The 13812-nt window shown below is 53.5% G+C and overlaps 1 protein-coding gene across 4 annotated transcripts in view; it reads right to left on the reverse strand.

Annotated features, from left to right (window-relative positions):
- The window catches only part of TLCD3B (TLC domain containing 3B), a 24603-nt gene continuing 10791 nt past the window's right edge, over positions 1–13812 (reverse strand). For 2 of the 4 annotated variants that reach the window (XM_052663593.1, XM_052663608.1), the window contains exons 4-9: positions 13602–13750; positions 10801–10931; positions 5998–6081; positions 2835–3069; positions 1645–1740; positions 1–1077 (exon numbers count right to left, since the gene is read on the reverse strand). In XM_052663593.1, the coding sequence (XP_052519553.1) occupies positions 790–1077; positions 1645–1740; positions 2835–3069; positions 5998–6081; positions 10801–10925 (828 nt within the window). In that variant the 5' untranslated portion in view covers positions 10926–10931; positions 13602–13750 and the 3' untranslated portion in view covers positions 1–789. Of the gene's footprint in view, positions 1078–1644; positions 1741–2834; positions 3070–5997; positions 6082–6919; positions 7205–10800; positions 10932–13601; positions 13751–13812 lie in introns of those variants that run through there. The other 2 variants (XM_052663600.1, XM_052663587.1) reach the window with 2 other exon arrangements.

Below are 13812 nucleotides of genomic sequence, written 5' to 3' on the forward strand. Positions count from 1 at the left end.
TGGCGTTCACGCTGATGTCTTTATTAGCGGTCTGTAAAGCACCTCCCAGGGTCCCCCCGTCCCCAGACTGGAGGAAGCCTCAAGAAGTCTGTAGCACCAGGGACATGCCAGGGCCCAGGGGCAAGATGTCAGCCTAACAGGGAAGGGGCTGGGCGCTCCCCCATTTGCCCCCTGGGGTTGCTCAGCACTGGGAAGGCTGGGGGGGTAGCAGCCACCTCCCTCCCCCCACCCCAACAAATTTGAATAAATAAATAAAATAAATAAGATTCCTCAGGCTGGCCTCCCCTGGAGAGAAGCTGTGGAGATGACCAGACCAGGGACATTAGAGGGGGTGTCGCCTCCCTCCCAGAGGAGTTTGCAGCAGGGGGGATGGGATGGCCTTGGCAGCAGGGCCTCCCCCACAGTTCTTTGAGTCCTGGTCCACTCAGGCTCCCCACAGCCTCAAAAGCCCTAAGCAGATGGGAAGGGGTGCGCCTTCTTCCTCTTCGCTTCTCCAGGGCCCAGGGGACATGATGGAGAAAGGGGTATGCAGGAGGGGGTCGACCCCTCGGCTCAGGCACTGTGGGGAGAGGTCCCCTCTTCCTGCCTTCTGTCTCCCCTGGTCCCAGCCCCCAGCCCCTGAAGGGACGTGACCCCACCCCGTCGGAGTCCATCTGTCAGTTTCCAGGGGGGCTGTCAGGGCCAGAGGCCCCTGGCTCCCACTCCTAGCCCAGCGGCCCCAAGAGCCCTGTTCCCACGCGGTGGGAATGGGGGTGGGGTGGGGAGGGTCCCCCGCCCTCGGCCCCACCCTCAGTCCTGGGTCTGACAGGGAGAGGGCGGCCGGGAGCCCCGGGGGCGGAAGAGGCGGCAGGCCCCGCGGCAGATGAGGAAGAACCAGTAGAGCTGCGGGGCGAGGAGCAGCGCGGCGCCCAGGTTGACGTGGACCGGGAGGGCGAGGGGCACGGCGAGCAGGGGCAGGCCCGCGTGCCGCCCGTAGGCCCAGTACAGGTAGGGGAAGAGCAGCACCCGGCAGCAAAGGAAGCTGAGCAGCATCAGGGCCCCGTTCACCTTGTGCAGCAGGGTGTGCTGCTGTTTGTACTGCGGGCGGGGCGGGCGGACAGGGGCGGGGAAGGCACACGGGGGCGGGGCGGGCAGTCAGGGGCGGGGCAGGGGCCTCTGGCCACGCCCCCGACTCAGCCCCCTGGGCCACCTCCCCCTCCGCCCACCTCCCGGCCTTCCCTCCTTGGGACAGGGGCCAGGTTAGGGGCCCCAGGACCCGCCCCCTCTCCCCCTCCCCCTCTGCCCTGACAGCTCCCCTATACCCTACCTGATAGCCCCTCCCAGACCTGACTCCACCTGTCCTTTAAAAAAATCCCAGTTGTTTTTTAGTTGCTAAGTCGTGCCCCACTCTTTTGAGACCTCATGGACTGTGGCCCGCCAGGCTCTTCTGTCCATGGAATTCTCCAGGCAAGAATACTGGAGTGGGTTGCCTTTTCCTAATCCAGGGGATCTTCCCGACCCAGGGATCGAACCCGTGTCTCCTGCATTGGCAGGTGGATTCTTTATCATTGAGCCACCAGGGGATAATCCCGGATTGGTTCCTAAAAGTGCCCAACCCTTCCCTTGTCCTCCCTTCAAGCTTGCAAACCCTCAACGCCTGCTCACCTGGATAAGAATCTTGCCAAGGCAGACGAAGGGGGTGCTGACCTCTGCCATCAGCAAGCAGCCTAGAAAGAAGTCTCCCTTGCCTTGACGCCACACCTGAGAGGGGAAGAAGGAAACAGCCTGGCCTGAGCCTGGATTCCTGGCAGCACCTGTCCTCCCGAGCTGTCTCCTCTATGTCCCTTTTGGAGATGCTTCACTCTGAAAGTCTGAGCACAGGTGAACAGTAGCAAATCTGGGGGCACTAACCCCCCGTATCCCTCCAAACTTCCTGCAGGTGAGATGATATCCATGATACTACAGATGAGGATACTGAGTCTCAGAGGCGTGTGTGTATGCTCAGTTATTCAGTTGTGTCCAACTTTTTGTGACCCCATGGGCTATAGCCCACCAGCCTTCTCTGTCTATGGAATTTTCCAGGCAAGAATACTGGAGTGGGTTGCCATTTTCTCCTCCAGAGGCTCTGCCCAACCCAGGGATCGAACGCACATCTCTTGTGTCTCCTGCATTGGCAGGCAGATTCTTTATCACTGTACCACCTGGAAAGCCCTGAGTCTCAGAGGCAGTGGTTGTGTGTACATGTGTGTGAAAGTCACTCAGTCATGTTCAACACTTTCGACCCCATGGACTGAAGCCTGCGAGATTTCTCTGTCCATGGAATTCTCCAGGCAAGAATACTGGAGTGAGTTGCCATTCCCTTCTTCCAGGGGATCTTCCCAATCCAGGGATCGAACCTATGTCTCCCACATTGCAGGCGGATTCTTTACCATCTGAGCCACCAGGGAAGCCCGCAGCGGTGTGTGGTGGTGGTGGTTGGTGGTTTAGTTGCTAAGTCGTGTCCAACTCTCGCAACCCCATGGACTGTAGCCTGCCAGGCTCCTCTGTTCATGGGATTCTCTAGGCAAGAATACTGGAATGGGTTGCCATTTCCTTCTCCAGGAGATCTTCCTGACCCAGGATTCGAACGTGGGTCTCCTGCATTGCAGGCAGATTCTTTACCAACTGAGCTACCAGCTCCAAAACATCACAACTGGGCGTGATCCAACCTCTTGCTATTTGAGGCTGGGCTGGAGCTCAGGAAACCCTCCCTGGGGCACTTCATCCTGCTGGGACCTGGACCCAGGGCTTCCTAGGCTCCTTCAGTACCAGCATGAGCAGGACACGGGGCCCTAGTTCCCACAGACCCCACTCACCACCGACAGCGGGAAGCACACGAGCACCATGACAGCGTGGTGGAGCACCATGAGGAACTCCTTGTGCAGGTAACCACGTGCCACCGCCCAGGTGCTGCCTGGGGCTCTCGTGCTGCCTTCGTCCCCTCCGTGCCCCTTGACCTGGTGCTTGTGCCAGTGACACAGGAACATGGCATAGATGTCATAGATGAAGTAGGGCACTGCAAACTGTGTGTAGGCGGAGGAGAGCCAGTGTCTGTCGGGCAGAGAGAGGGGTGAGGTCAGTGAGGGAAGGAGATGGACAGGGCAGCTGCCAAGTACTGAGGGCTATGTTGGATGCATCACAGGAGTCAAATCTCCAGTGATACTTGTAAGAACCATGAGACAGAAGGAGACTCTCAAAATACATGATGGAATCCCAAGGTGGAGGGCAAGAAACTTGCTCAAGTGATCACAGGATCACTCAGCTGGTAAGCAATAGGGCTGGGGTTCAAACCCAGACTGAGCTCAGAACGCACACATTTTCCTTTCTTTCTTTTTGGCCACGCCATGTGGCAAGTGGGACCTTAGTTCCCTGACCAGGGATTGAACCCATGCCCCCTGCAGTGGAAGCAAGCAGTCTTAACCACTGGACTGCCAGGGAAGTCTCTCACTCATTTTTCATATTAAGTCATTCATATTCTGTCTCTCGGCAATGTGCTAGGAGGAAAAAGGAAGACAGACCAACAGACAGTCATAGCACTGAGAGCTGAGACAGAGTGAGAAACAGGCCATACCAGCTCTTAGAGACAGCGGAGATCAGGACAAATTACAGCAGACATGGTAGGAGTGGTGGGGAGAGATCATACTGGCTGACACTAAAAGCGAAAGCGTTAGTGGCTCAGTCATGTGTCCGACTCTTTGCAACCCCATGGACTATAGTCTGCCAGGCTCCTCTGTCCATGGAATTCTACTGGAGTGGGTTGCCATTTCCTCCTCCAGGGGATCTTACTGACCCAGGGATCAAATCTGCGTCTCCTACATTGCAGGCGGATTCTTTACTGTCTGAGTCACCAGGGAAGCCTTGACTGACATTAATTGACTACTTATTCCATGAGGGCCCTATTCCAATACTCTAAATCTTTTACAAGCACAAATTTATTTACTTCCCACAAAAAGCCATGAAAAGTAAGTATGATTGTCACCCCATTTTACAGGTGAGAGAGGCTAGGTCACCGGACCAAGGGACGAACATGAGAAGTCTGGTTCCGTAGCCCTCACTCTCAGCCCTACTGTCCTCTAGAAGATTTGGGATGGGAATTGGTGATGCCATCAGTGCTGCTGGTTCTGCCCGAAGGTGGCCCCACCTCTTGTTTTTTCAGGTACAGCTAAGCATTAAGAAGAAAACGCTGAGCAAAAGGAGCCAAGAGCAGAGAAAGTTCCATGTGCTTTGAGAGTAAACAAAAATGAAAAGTGCATGAATATGCAACATTGCATTTTTCCTCTTGAGTCAGCACATGGAGTACGTTCTCAGAAGTCCGTAGTCCTGTGACAGGTTCGCGGTGGGGGCGGGAGGTCTAAGAGGCAAACCCAGTAGTACTCCCCAGGCTTGGTAGAGAGATGAAAACAAAGTCAGCTGGAAGGCACACAAATATGAGGACCAAATAAGAGGGGCCGCTGAAGGGAGAAGTGGAATGAGACCTGGGGGTGGGCCAGCTAAGGACCAGGGGTGACATGGAAGGAGAAGGTGAACCCTGGGGAAGGCTGGCCTGGAAGGGATGATTTTTGGGGAAAAAGAAGCAGAGAGCCATGCTGGAGTGTGTCACCGGGAGGGAGCGGGAGAGAGAGGAGAGGAAGTGGCAGCCCAGGTTAGAGACGAAGGGCAGGAAGGTGGAAAGGGGTCCAACCGGCCTGAGAAAAGTCAGAGCAGAGAGTGGCCTAGGGAGTCAGCCACAGCAGACATGGTGACACCACTGGCTTGTGGGGGTCCAGACCCTGGGCTCTGGTGTGAAGGGTTAAACCCATCCCCACCCTCTTCAGCAATTAGGTGCTCAGAGTAGGAGCAGCTGTTGCCCCTGGATTAACCCTGATCCTCCCACCTACCTGAGGATTAAGGGGGGAGGGACAAGAACAGACTGGGGGGACGGGGAGGAGAACATGTAAGAGCTGGAAGGTGACCTCTGTGAGAAGGTGAGAGAAGGGAACGTGGGGGTGGGGGAGGATCCAGGCTCCTCTTGGACTCAGGAGGGGAAATGGGGGGAAAGGGCAGGAGGAAGCCAAGTCCCTGGGGTGGGGTCTGAAGGAGTTTAGCATCCACTCTGTATGGCCAGGACTGCTGTAGGCATCTGACACAAAGTCAGTTCCTCCTTGCAGCAGCCCTTCCAGATAGGGGTGGACCTCACTCCGCAGATGAAGGAATTAAAGGGAAAGAGGAGACACCTCTAGGTCGGGTCATCCAGACCATGTCTCCAGGGCTCAGCAGCCACCAGAGAGGAGGAAGAGGATCAGAAGTTAAGCATGGGGCATCATCAGCACCCTCCCAGGCAACTAGCAGCAATGACAGCCTGGGTCCCCTTGAGCTGGCGTGTCAGCACCACGGACAGGGCCCCTTTCCTCCCTCCTCCTGCCTCACGTCTCCGGCCTGGGCTCTTTTGGCAGCACCAGCCACTGCATCAGCTCCCACTGCCAAAATTTGGCCTCTTCACCCTTCACTCCCCACCCCACTGTCTAACCATTGGTGGCCTTGTTTTGTGTCATCTGTCCCTCTCACACATGGAGCTGGGACTGGACACCTGGATTCTGGGAGGAGATGAAGGGTGAGCCTGGCACGAGTGAGTAGGGAAGCACCCCAGTTGGGTACTGGTTGGAAATGGGGTCTGAGGGGGTGAAAGAGTGGGCAGAGGGCGGGGAGGAAACGACACTCAGAACCTACTATGATCCAAGAGGCTGGGAAACCTAGGAGCTGCCTTGAGAATCCTTTTTGCTCCCCGCTTCTCCTCCTCCTGGTGTTGACCTTTTAAGGACAGGATGTGGATAAATTTGTCTTGGGGTGTTGAGTTGCAGCTATTGTAGTTAGCTTGTTCAAGCCCAAGTTAAGGGCTTGGGGTTCACTGAGGGAGTCCCCCGGATGATCTGTTCCCCACTCACGGGTCACATGCACATAGGCTGCTGGAATGGGGGGAAGCGGTGGTCTCATGGAACTTACTGGTCATCTATGATGTGCTTGCAGGAGGTGGAGACGATGTAGCCAGCAGTGGAGGCCATTACAGCTTGCACAGAGGACACTAGCCTAGGAGGAAGAGGAAGTAGCTGTAAAGGAGGGAGATGCGCCTCTTGGTTCCTCCTCTTTACTGTCCAGCTTCTGTGCTTCTCGGGTGCTTCCTGCCCATCTTTTCTCCAGGCTGCCTCGCCTGGGACTCAGCCCCACCACTTCAGCCTCCAGGACTGCTACGGAGTCGCCTTCCTCTCAGGAGGACACCCGGGAGGTCATCGTGAGGTGAGCTGATGTGGAGAACCAGTGGCAGATAACGAGGTCCCTTCCAGGGAAGGGACGGGGTCGGGGGTGGGGGGGGGGTGGGAGCACAGGATGGCAGGGGGAAGCCCTGGGCCTGTTCTTACACCTCTCAGCTGCCTAGTCATCGTGGGTCATCCCTGGCCCCTCGGTTGCCCCTGATTCCCCTCCCAGCTACTTTCCCGCTCTCTGCTTGCCAGCCACCACACTCCCCTCCCCAACTCTGGCCCGCATTCCAGGACTGCGCAGAGTTCTACCATTCACTTATCTGTCCCTCATTCCCCCAGACACAGCCCCCCACCCCTAATGATACATGGCCCCTTGCCGTGTTCCCTAGTATCCTATAGGAATGTTTTGGTCACATGCCAGCCCTGTTTTGGAGGGTGGGAGGCTGAATGGGAAAGGGAAGCAGAGCAGACTGAATCCTAGTAGACCAGATGGCTGGGTTTGGATGAGGTCTCCTGGGACAGTGAGTAAGGCAGCGCGGAGAGAAGGAAGCTGGAGGTAGAGCCCACTGACCACTTCAGGAGCCCCTAGTCCCTATCCGGCCAAGGGTCCCTTCCATCCCCATGCAGCCTGGGAAGGGGAGGGGGCAGAGGGAAGGCAGGCAGTTTACCTGGCTGAGACAATGACCGCGTCGGCCTCCTCCCAGCGCAGCTGGGGCAGCCGCTGGAGCGTGTTCTTGGAGAGGAGGAAGAGTCCGGGGAACACCACCCCCCCGGCCACCATGGGGGTCAGCATGGTGGCTCAGGCCTCCGGCAGGGAGCGTGAGAGCAGCCGGGAAAGGGCTGGGAGGCCGAGCTGAAGGGAGTTATGGGGGTGGAGAAGGGACGCCAGGCCGGGGAAGGAGAGAGAAGAAGAGAAAGGGGCACAAAGGGGACAGGCAGGGTGGGGAGGGGATGGGACTGGAGAGCCCGACCCCCCCCTCCCAGGACCGGAGAAAGGGAGTTAGATGGAGATTGGGGAGATGGGAGCGACTGGGGGAAAGGGAGGATCCGAGCAAGGGAGCCGGAGAGAGCCAGCCAGAGGGTTGGGAGCAAGACTGGGTGAGAGGACAGAGCGAGAGGGGACAGGACGAGGAGGCTGCGGGTGGGGGAGGGGAGGGAGCGAGGCAGGTGGGGGGGCTTACGTGGAGAGGCTGGGAGGGCTCGAGGGGGCGGGGTGGGGGGTGGGGGTGGGACTGTGGTGCCAGCTCTGAAGGGGAGGGAGGGCGGGGAGGGAGACCGAGGAGCGGCCGGGCAGGCGGTCAGCGGTCAGCACCGCTCTCCCGCCTCTCGCTGCCACCAGAGTGCCCGCGGCCGGGCCCATAGGCAGCCCCAGGGCATTATGGCGAGTTCGGGCCCAGCCCCCTGCCCCCTCGGCGGGGAGGGGGCGGGGGGAGGGGAAATCACCGGCTTGGGGAGGGCGGGGGGAGGAGGAGGGAGCTGATGGCACCGACCAGACACCCAGAAACCGGACCTGCAGCGGCGTCTCCCCATGCAGCTCTGAGCCACAGCAGTGGCTGCGACAGAGATGGGGGGAGCAGAGAAAGAGGGAGGGGGAGGCCCTTAAAGAGACAGACGCTGCGGCAGGCTCAGGGGGCTGCTGAGGATAAGGGCCGAGGGCGGGACTGCTCTCCTCTGGGGCTCCCCGGCCGGCTGGGGTGGGGGCCCTGGGCCCCTAGATGGGCCTGAGCCCGTTTCCCACCAGCAGTTTGCAAATGCCTGCCATCTCCTCTTCCGCCAAGGCCTCTCAATACTTATTCCTCAGCTGCCTTGGGGTCCCAGCTTAGAGGCACCCATTCCCACAGACAGTAAGAGGATTCCCTGGGTAGGGACCAGAAGTTAGTGCAGCTCACTGTCTCAGAAGGTTGAGTTTAGGGAATGGATGGGAATAAAAATACACCTTAACACAGTATCAGATTCAGAGACCTCCCAAACTCTGAGGTATAAGACCCTGATGGCTCAGATGGTAAAGAACACGCCTGCCAATGCAGGAGACGCTGATTTGATCCCTGGGTTGGGAAGATCCCCTGGAGGAGGAAGTGACAACCCACTCTGGTATTCTTGCCTGGAGAATCTCCATGGATGGAGGAGCTTGGTGGGGCTACCGCCCATGGGGTCTCAGAGTTAGACATGACTTATCGACTAAAAACAAAACAACACATACTTTTACATAAGGTGCCTCTGGGTCCCAACTCCACTGCAAGACTGTCCCATGACCACGTCTAACTATTGTGACAGCACTGAGATAACTGTATGTATCCCCTTTTTACAGGTCAAGCAATAGTCCCGAGGCTTTCAGTGACTCTCCCTAACACTAGGTAGCTAAGAAGACAGGAACCCTCTCATACTGGGTGGCAGGCTTTGAAGAGGAAGCACAGTGTCTCTGAAAACTCACTTCAAGCCCGAGGATGCCCCTGCCTGTGTCCTTCAGGTTGCCTGGCCTCCTCAAGGCCCTGGTCACTCTCTTCATCAGGTTTATGATGGTCCCAGCTCCCCTTCCTCTGCAACTTCACAGCCCAGTCTCCATGGGGGAAAGGCCCCTGATTTGAGCCCCTCAGTCCACTGCAAGGAAACCGAGGCCCAGTGACTTGGACAGGATCTCAGTGCAGGTCAGAGACTCAGCCAGAACTACACCGGCCTCTGAGCAGCTTCTCACACTTTCACGCCGCCTCCCTAGAATTCGGCCTTCTCATCCTGAACTCAACCTCCCCGTAGACTTCTGCATGACGTGGGGTCCTGCTACCAAAACCATACTTTGGTTTCCAAGCCTGCCCTAAGATGTGCTTCCATAGCAACTGTACGATTTGCTTCTCACTGTCCAAAGCCTACCCAAAGGACGGAGATTTGCTATTTTGTGTTGCCCTCTAGTGGCGTGCCGTGGAAACAGACCCTGGGAGGTCTCTGGCCTTAGGCAGCAGGAGTTCAGAGGCAACAGTGAACCTAGCTTCCTGGCTTCAGGGCTTCACTTAAAGGAAAAAGGGACCCAACTTCCTGAGTGTGTACTACGTACTGGGCATGGGGTGAAGTGGTTTATGTTTATTCTTATTTAACCTTCTCAGATTATAGCATCTTTGTCTATATTATAAACAAGAAACTGAGGTTTAGACATTTAAGAAAAAAAAAAGGAAGACGACAAAAAAGTTGCCCAAGATAATACAGCTATGAGAATTGGCAAAGCTGGCTTTCACACCCATGTTTGCATAGGGCCAGAGCCAAAGGATGGGCAAAGCTTCAGGATGGTGCTGCGTTGGGACGAGGACGGGTGACAGCAAGCCACCCTGACTACTGGGTCGAGGAGCACAGACCTGGTGAAGGGGCTGTGGCTTCACTTTGGATAGCAGAGATTAAAACAGGTAGGGATTTTTTTTTTTTTGTCTTTCAGACACCTAGGTATTATAAGTTATGACTCCTCCTCCCTAAGGTTTGGGGATAGTTCGCCAGTGTCTTACTAATCTTTGTCAGATAGACCATAAGTTTGCAGTGCGCATGCGTGCTAGGTCACTTCAATCATGCCCAACTCTTTGGACCCTATGGACTGTAGCCTGCCAGGCACCTCTGTCCATGGGATTCTCCAGGGAAGAACAGTGGAGTAAGTTGCTATGCCCTCCTCCAGGGGATCTTCCTGACCCAGGAATAATCATAAAATTACAAAATTACAAAAATAAGATTTCACATAAAAGTTCAACTTTTAAGAAAAAATGAGAAGATCAGACAACACTGGGGCCACACTTTAATTCCATGATGCTTGGCTGGAGCCGAGCAGTTGCTGCCCCCGTTGGGATAAGCGTAGTCCTCTGGCTCAAGCAGTCTGCACAGAGCCTATATCTCTTGTGTCACTTGAAGGAGTTTGCAACAACTATTTTTATTTTATTTTGGCCATGTAGGGCTTCCCAGGTGGCTCAGCTTATGAGATCCCAGTTCCCTGATTGGGGATGGAACCCAGGCCCCTGGCAATGAGAGCACTGAAGCCTAATCACTGGACTCCCTAGCCCTATTCTATAGATGTGAATTCACCTTACCCTCACACAACATTCCATGAGGAATGGCAGGTGAGTATTCTTGTTAAATCCATTTACTAATGGGGACTCTGAAGTTCAGAGAAGTTAAGTGGCTTGCAAGAGATCCCATTGTTGTTGCTATTTAGTGGATAAGTTATGTCAGACTCCTTTGTGACCCCATGGACTGTAGCCCGCCAGGCTCCTCTGTCCATGGGATTATCCTGGCAAGAATACTGGAGTGGGATGCTATTCCCTTCTCCAGGAGGCTTCCTGACCCAAGGTTGGAACCCTAGTCTCCTGCATCTCCTGAATTGGCAGGCGGATTCTTTACCACTGAACCACCTGGGAAACCAGAGATCCCATAGAGAGTGTCTTTTGATTCTATACCCCCGCCCAGCCACCCTCACATACACACACAGTCTGCTAATGCTCTCATCACTAACTCTTCCTGGAAGCAGGAGACCAGCTTCCTCAGCCCTGGCCCCAGGAAGGATGTCCTCGCCCTGCCCTCTTACTTGGATGCCACCAAAACAGCCTCTTGTTTCTCCATCCGCAGGTTGGAATGGTTCTGCAGACCCCAGCAGAGGACAGCAAAGCTCAGCGGGAAGAAGACACAGCCCAGTACAAAGAGCAGAGGCATGCCTGTCTGGGCGTAGAGAAGGTAAGATGACTGGGAGGACACCTCAGCACATTGTCCCTCAGACTCACAGACCACGCTCCCGCCAATCCCTATAACTCAATGGTCTATAGGATGCATTTTTCTGTAACCATCAAACTCCATCAGGCATAGCTCTTTCCTGATCTGAGATCCTTATTGCAGTTTAAATATGCCTCATCCTTGAACAACTGGACATCCTAAGTTTGTCTTATCAATCCAGTTCCATTAATTTATGTTCCTTGTAATCAAAGAAGCTGGTTTATACCTCCCAGTCCATTTCACACCTTAAAATTCCTTCTTTCCCTTTCAATTCTAAGTGCGTGCCAGCGATTTCTTAATTCACCCCATCCAAGCTCTATCCTCCCACCCTAACCTCTTTGTGTCTCCTCTCCCCTCTCCTAGGTCCTCACCTGGGAGGGGCAAGGTGGAGGCTAGAGAGGGAGACTAGTGACTCTCATCTGCACTCAGAAATCAGAAAAAAAAACAAAGGAGGAGGCGAGTGTTTAAACTGTAAAGATAACTGAAATTAGAAAAAAAATAGTTGTTTTAAAAGGAAAACTCTAAGTATTATCCCATTTAAAAAGAAAACAAACAATAGGAAAACCTTTGAAAACATTCACATATATGTTATTTTTGTCTGGAAAAGCCTCTCCTCCCATCCACTCTAGGGAAGGGAGGGGTGGGAAGGGCCCAGGAGGGATGAGGAGAGTTAAGGGCCTGCCATCCTGCACCCCTTAAGCAGCTTTGAGGGGACCCTTTCAGGATACAAGCAAGGCGTCAAACTGCAAGGGCACGAGGTGGAGGCAGTTCTACAGAGGCAGTTGGAGGGGGCGGGAACATCACCTTCCTATTGGTGGACTGGTGGACGGTTTGGAAAATGCCATCTTCCTATTGGCCCACTTCTTGACACGTGTGCCCTATCGTATGCTTCATGGCAGAGGGGCCTGCCTGGGGGCTGGGCAGGGCGGGGGGAAGCCGTCTAACAGAGAACAGATGAATTAGAATTCGTTGATGGCTTGAAGGACAGCTAGGATTCAGGGGTAGAGCTGAACGAGGAGACGGGAAGAGGAGGTGGGGGAAATGAGAGCAGCCCCAACAGTCAGTGCTTTAACAGGCGGTATAGGATAACAGTTAAGACGGCAGGTCCTAGGGTGGGACTATCTGAATTTCAAATTCAGAGTCCACGGATAATGGATAATAAAAGAAACATACTGTTTGGCTCCATTTGGACGAAGTTGCAAACGGGCAAAATAACTTCCGTGAAAAATCTGAACAGCATTTAACTTGGTGGGAGGTACTGAGAGGAGACCTCAGGGAGCCTTCTGAGGGGTTGGGAATGCCCTTACATAGATCGTAGGCATTTACACATAAACCTCCTATGTGCATTTTAAGGCCAACTGGATTTTTTTTTTTTAATGGTGCCCAGAGACATGTGGAATCTTAGTTTCCCACCAGGGATGGAACCCTTACCCCTTGCAATGGAAGAACGGAGTCTTAACCACTGGACTGCCAGGGAAATTTCTAGAATTTTTAAAACGTTAAACAAATTTAGGCTCTTCCATTCCCTGAGTGATGGTTGGCTAATCTCTGTGGGCCTCAATTTTTTCATCTGTGAAGTTAGGATAATAATAATGCCAGCTCATTAAATGCTAATTATACAGACACTGATCTGAGTGTTTAGCAATATTAAGTCATTTTTTTCAAAACAACGTTGCAGATGGGGAGTATTATTGTACCCATTTTACAGGTGAGGAAACAGAGGCATGGAGAGAACTGGTGCCTTTTCCAAGGTTATGCAATATGGTTTTTTCCAACCATATTTTCTGAATGTATTGGTCTCTCTCATGTTAAATGGATATAGAAAACTCATAAACTAATTTTCCTAAAGAAACTGAAAGGTTAAGAGAAAAAGGGAATAAAATATCACTGAATACAATTTAGACATGTCATCCACATTTTCAGGTTAAATCAAGAGCGAGATAAAACTGTTTAAGATGAGACTCTGGTTGCGTAACCGGTATCCATCTTTAACATCTTATTTTGCTGGAGACTGAAGTGTGCTTATTTAAAAGACTATATTTCCCAGCTGGCCAATGTAATAATGTAAACTGAAATCATTATGTGGGGTTATGAGGAAAGCACCTTTTTAAAAAGGGACACACTGCAGTCACAAAGAAAGAACTATGTGAAAAGATACCGAACTGAGGTTTGAAACCAGATAGCCTGACGCAAGTCTGTCCTGTCACCTTCCCTGTTCCTGTGTAAGCTCATTTCAAGGATTAAATAGAGATAACATGGATAACCTGGGTTCAGAGCCTGTCAGCTACATGGGCACTCACTGAACACAAGGCACTAAAATACTAATATGCTTTATCCCATTTAAGCATCACTGCAGTCTTTTGAATAATTTCCCCCATTTTATAGCTGAGAGGACTGAGGCTCAGAGAAGTTAGATGACTTGTTCTGGGATTGCACAGTAAATGGCAGCTCTGGGACTCAGACCCTGGTCAACAGGACTGCTGCCCTCCAAGGTGGGAGCAGAAAGGAAAGAAGGCAAGGGAGGCAGAGGGAGGAATATTAGGGGAGGCAGTGAAGAGAAAGCCATTTTCCCCTCTGGTGCGGAGGGCCAGTCATTGCTCTCTGCAGCCATGGGCTTACTCTGAAATAGACTGAGGAAGGGGTGAGTCCATGAGCTGGTAAAGGTCGGGCCCTAGTTTCACTGGAATCTGGGCATTCTCTTCCACGTTTCTTTCCTTATCAGGTTCTTCCTGTTCAGAGTAAAACAGTCCAAGGCTGCATGGGCTTGCCTGAGAGAGATAAGTAAGGAGGGGAGAAAAAGAAAAACCATAGTTTAGAGCAATGGCTTTCA

The sequence above is a fragment of the Budorcas taxicolor genome, chromosome 2 (genome assembly GCF_023091745.1).
Source record: "Budorcas taxicolor isolate Tak-1 chromosome 2, Takin1.1, whole genome shotgun sequence".
Lineage (NCBI taxonomy): Eukaryota > Metazoa > Chordata > Mammalia > Artiodactyla > Bovidae > Budorcas > Budorcas taxicolor.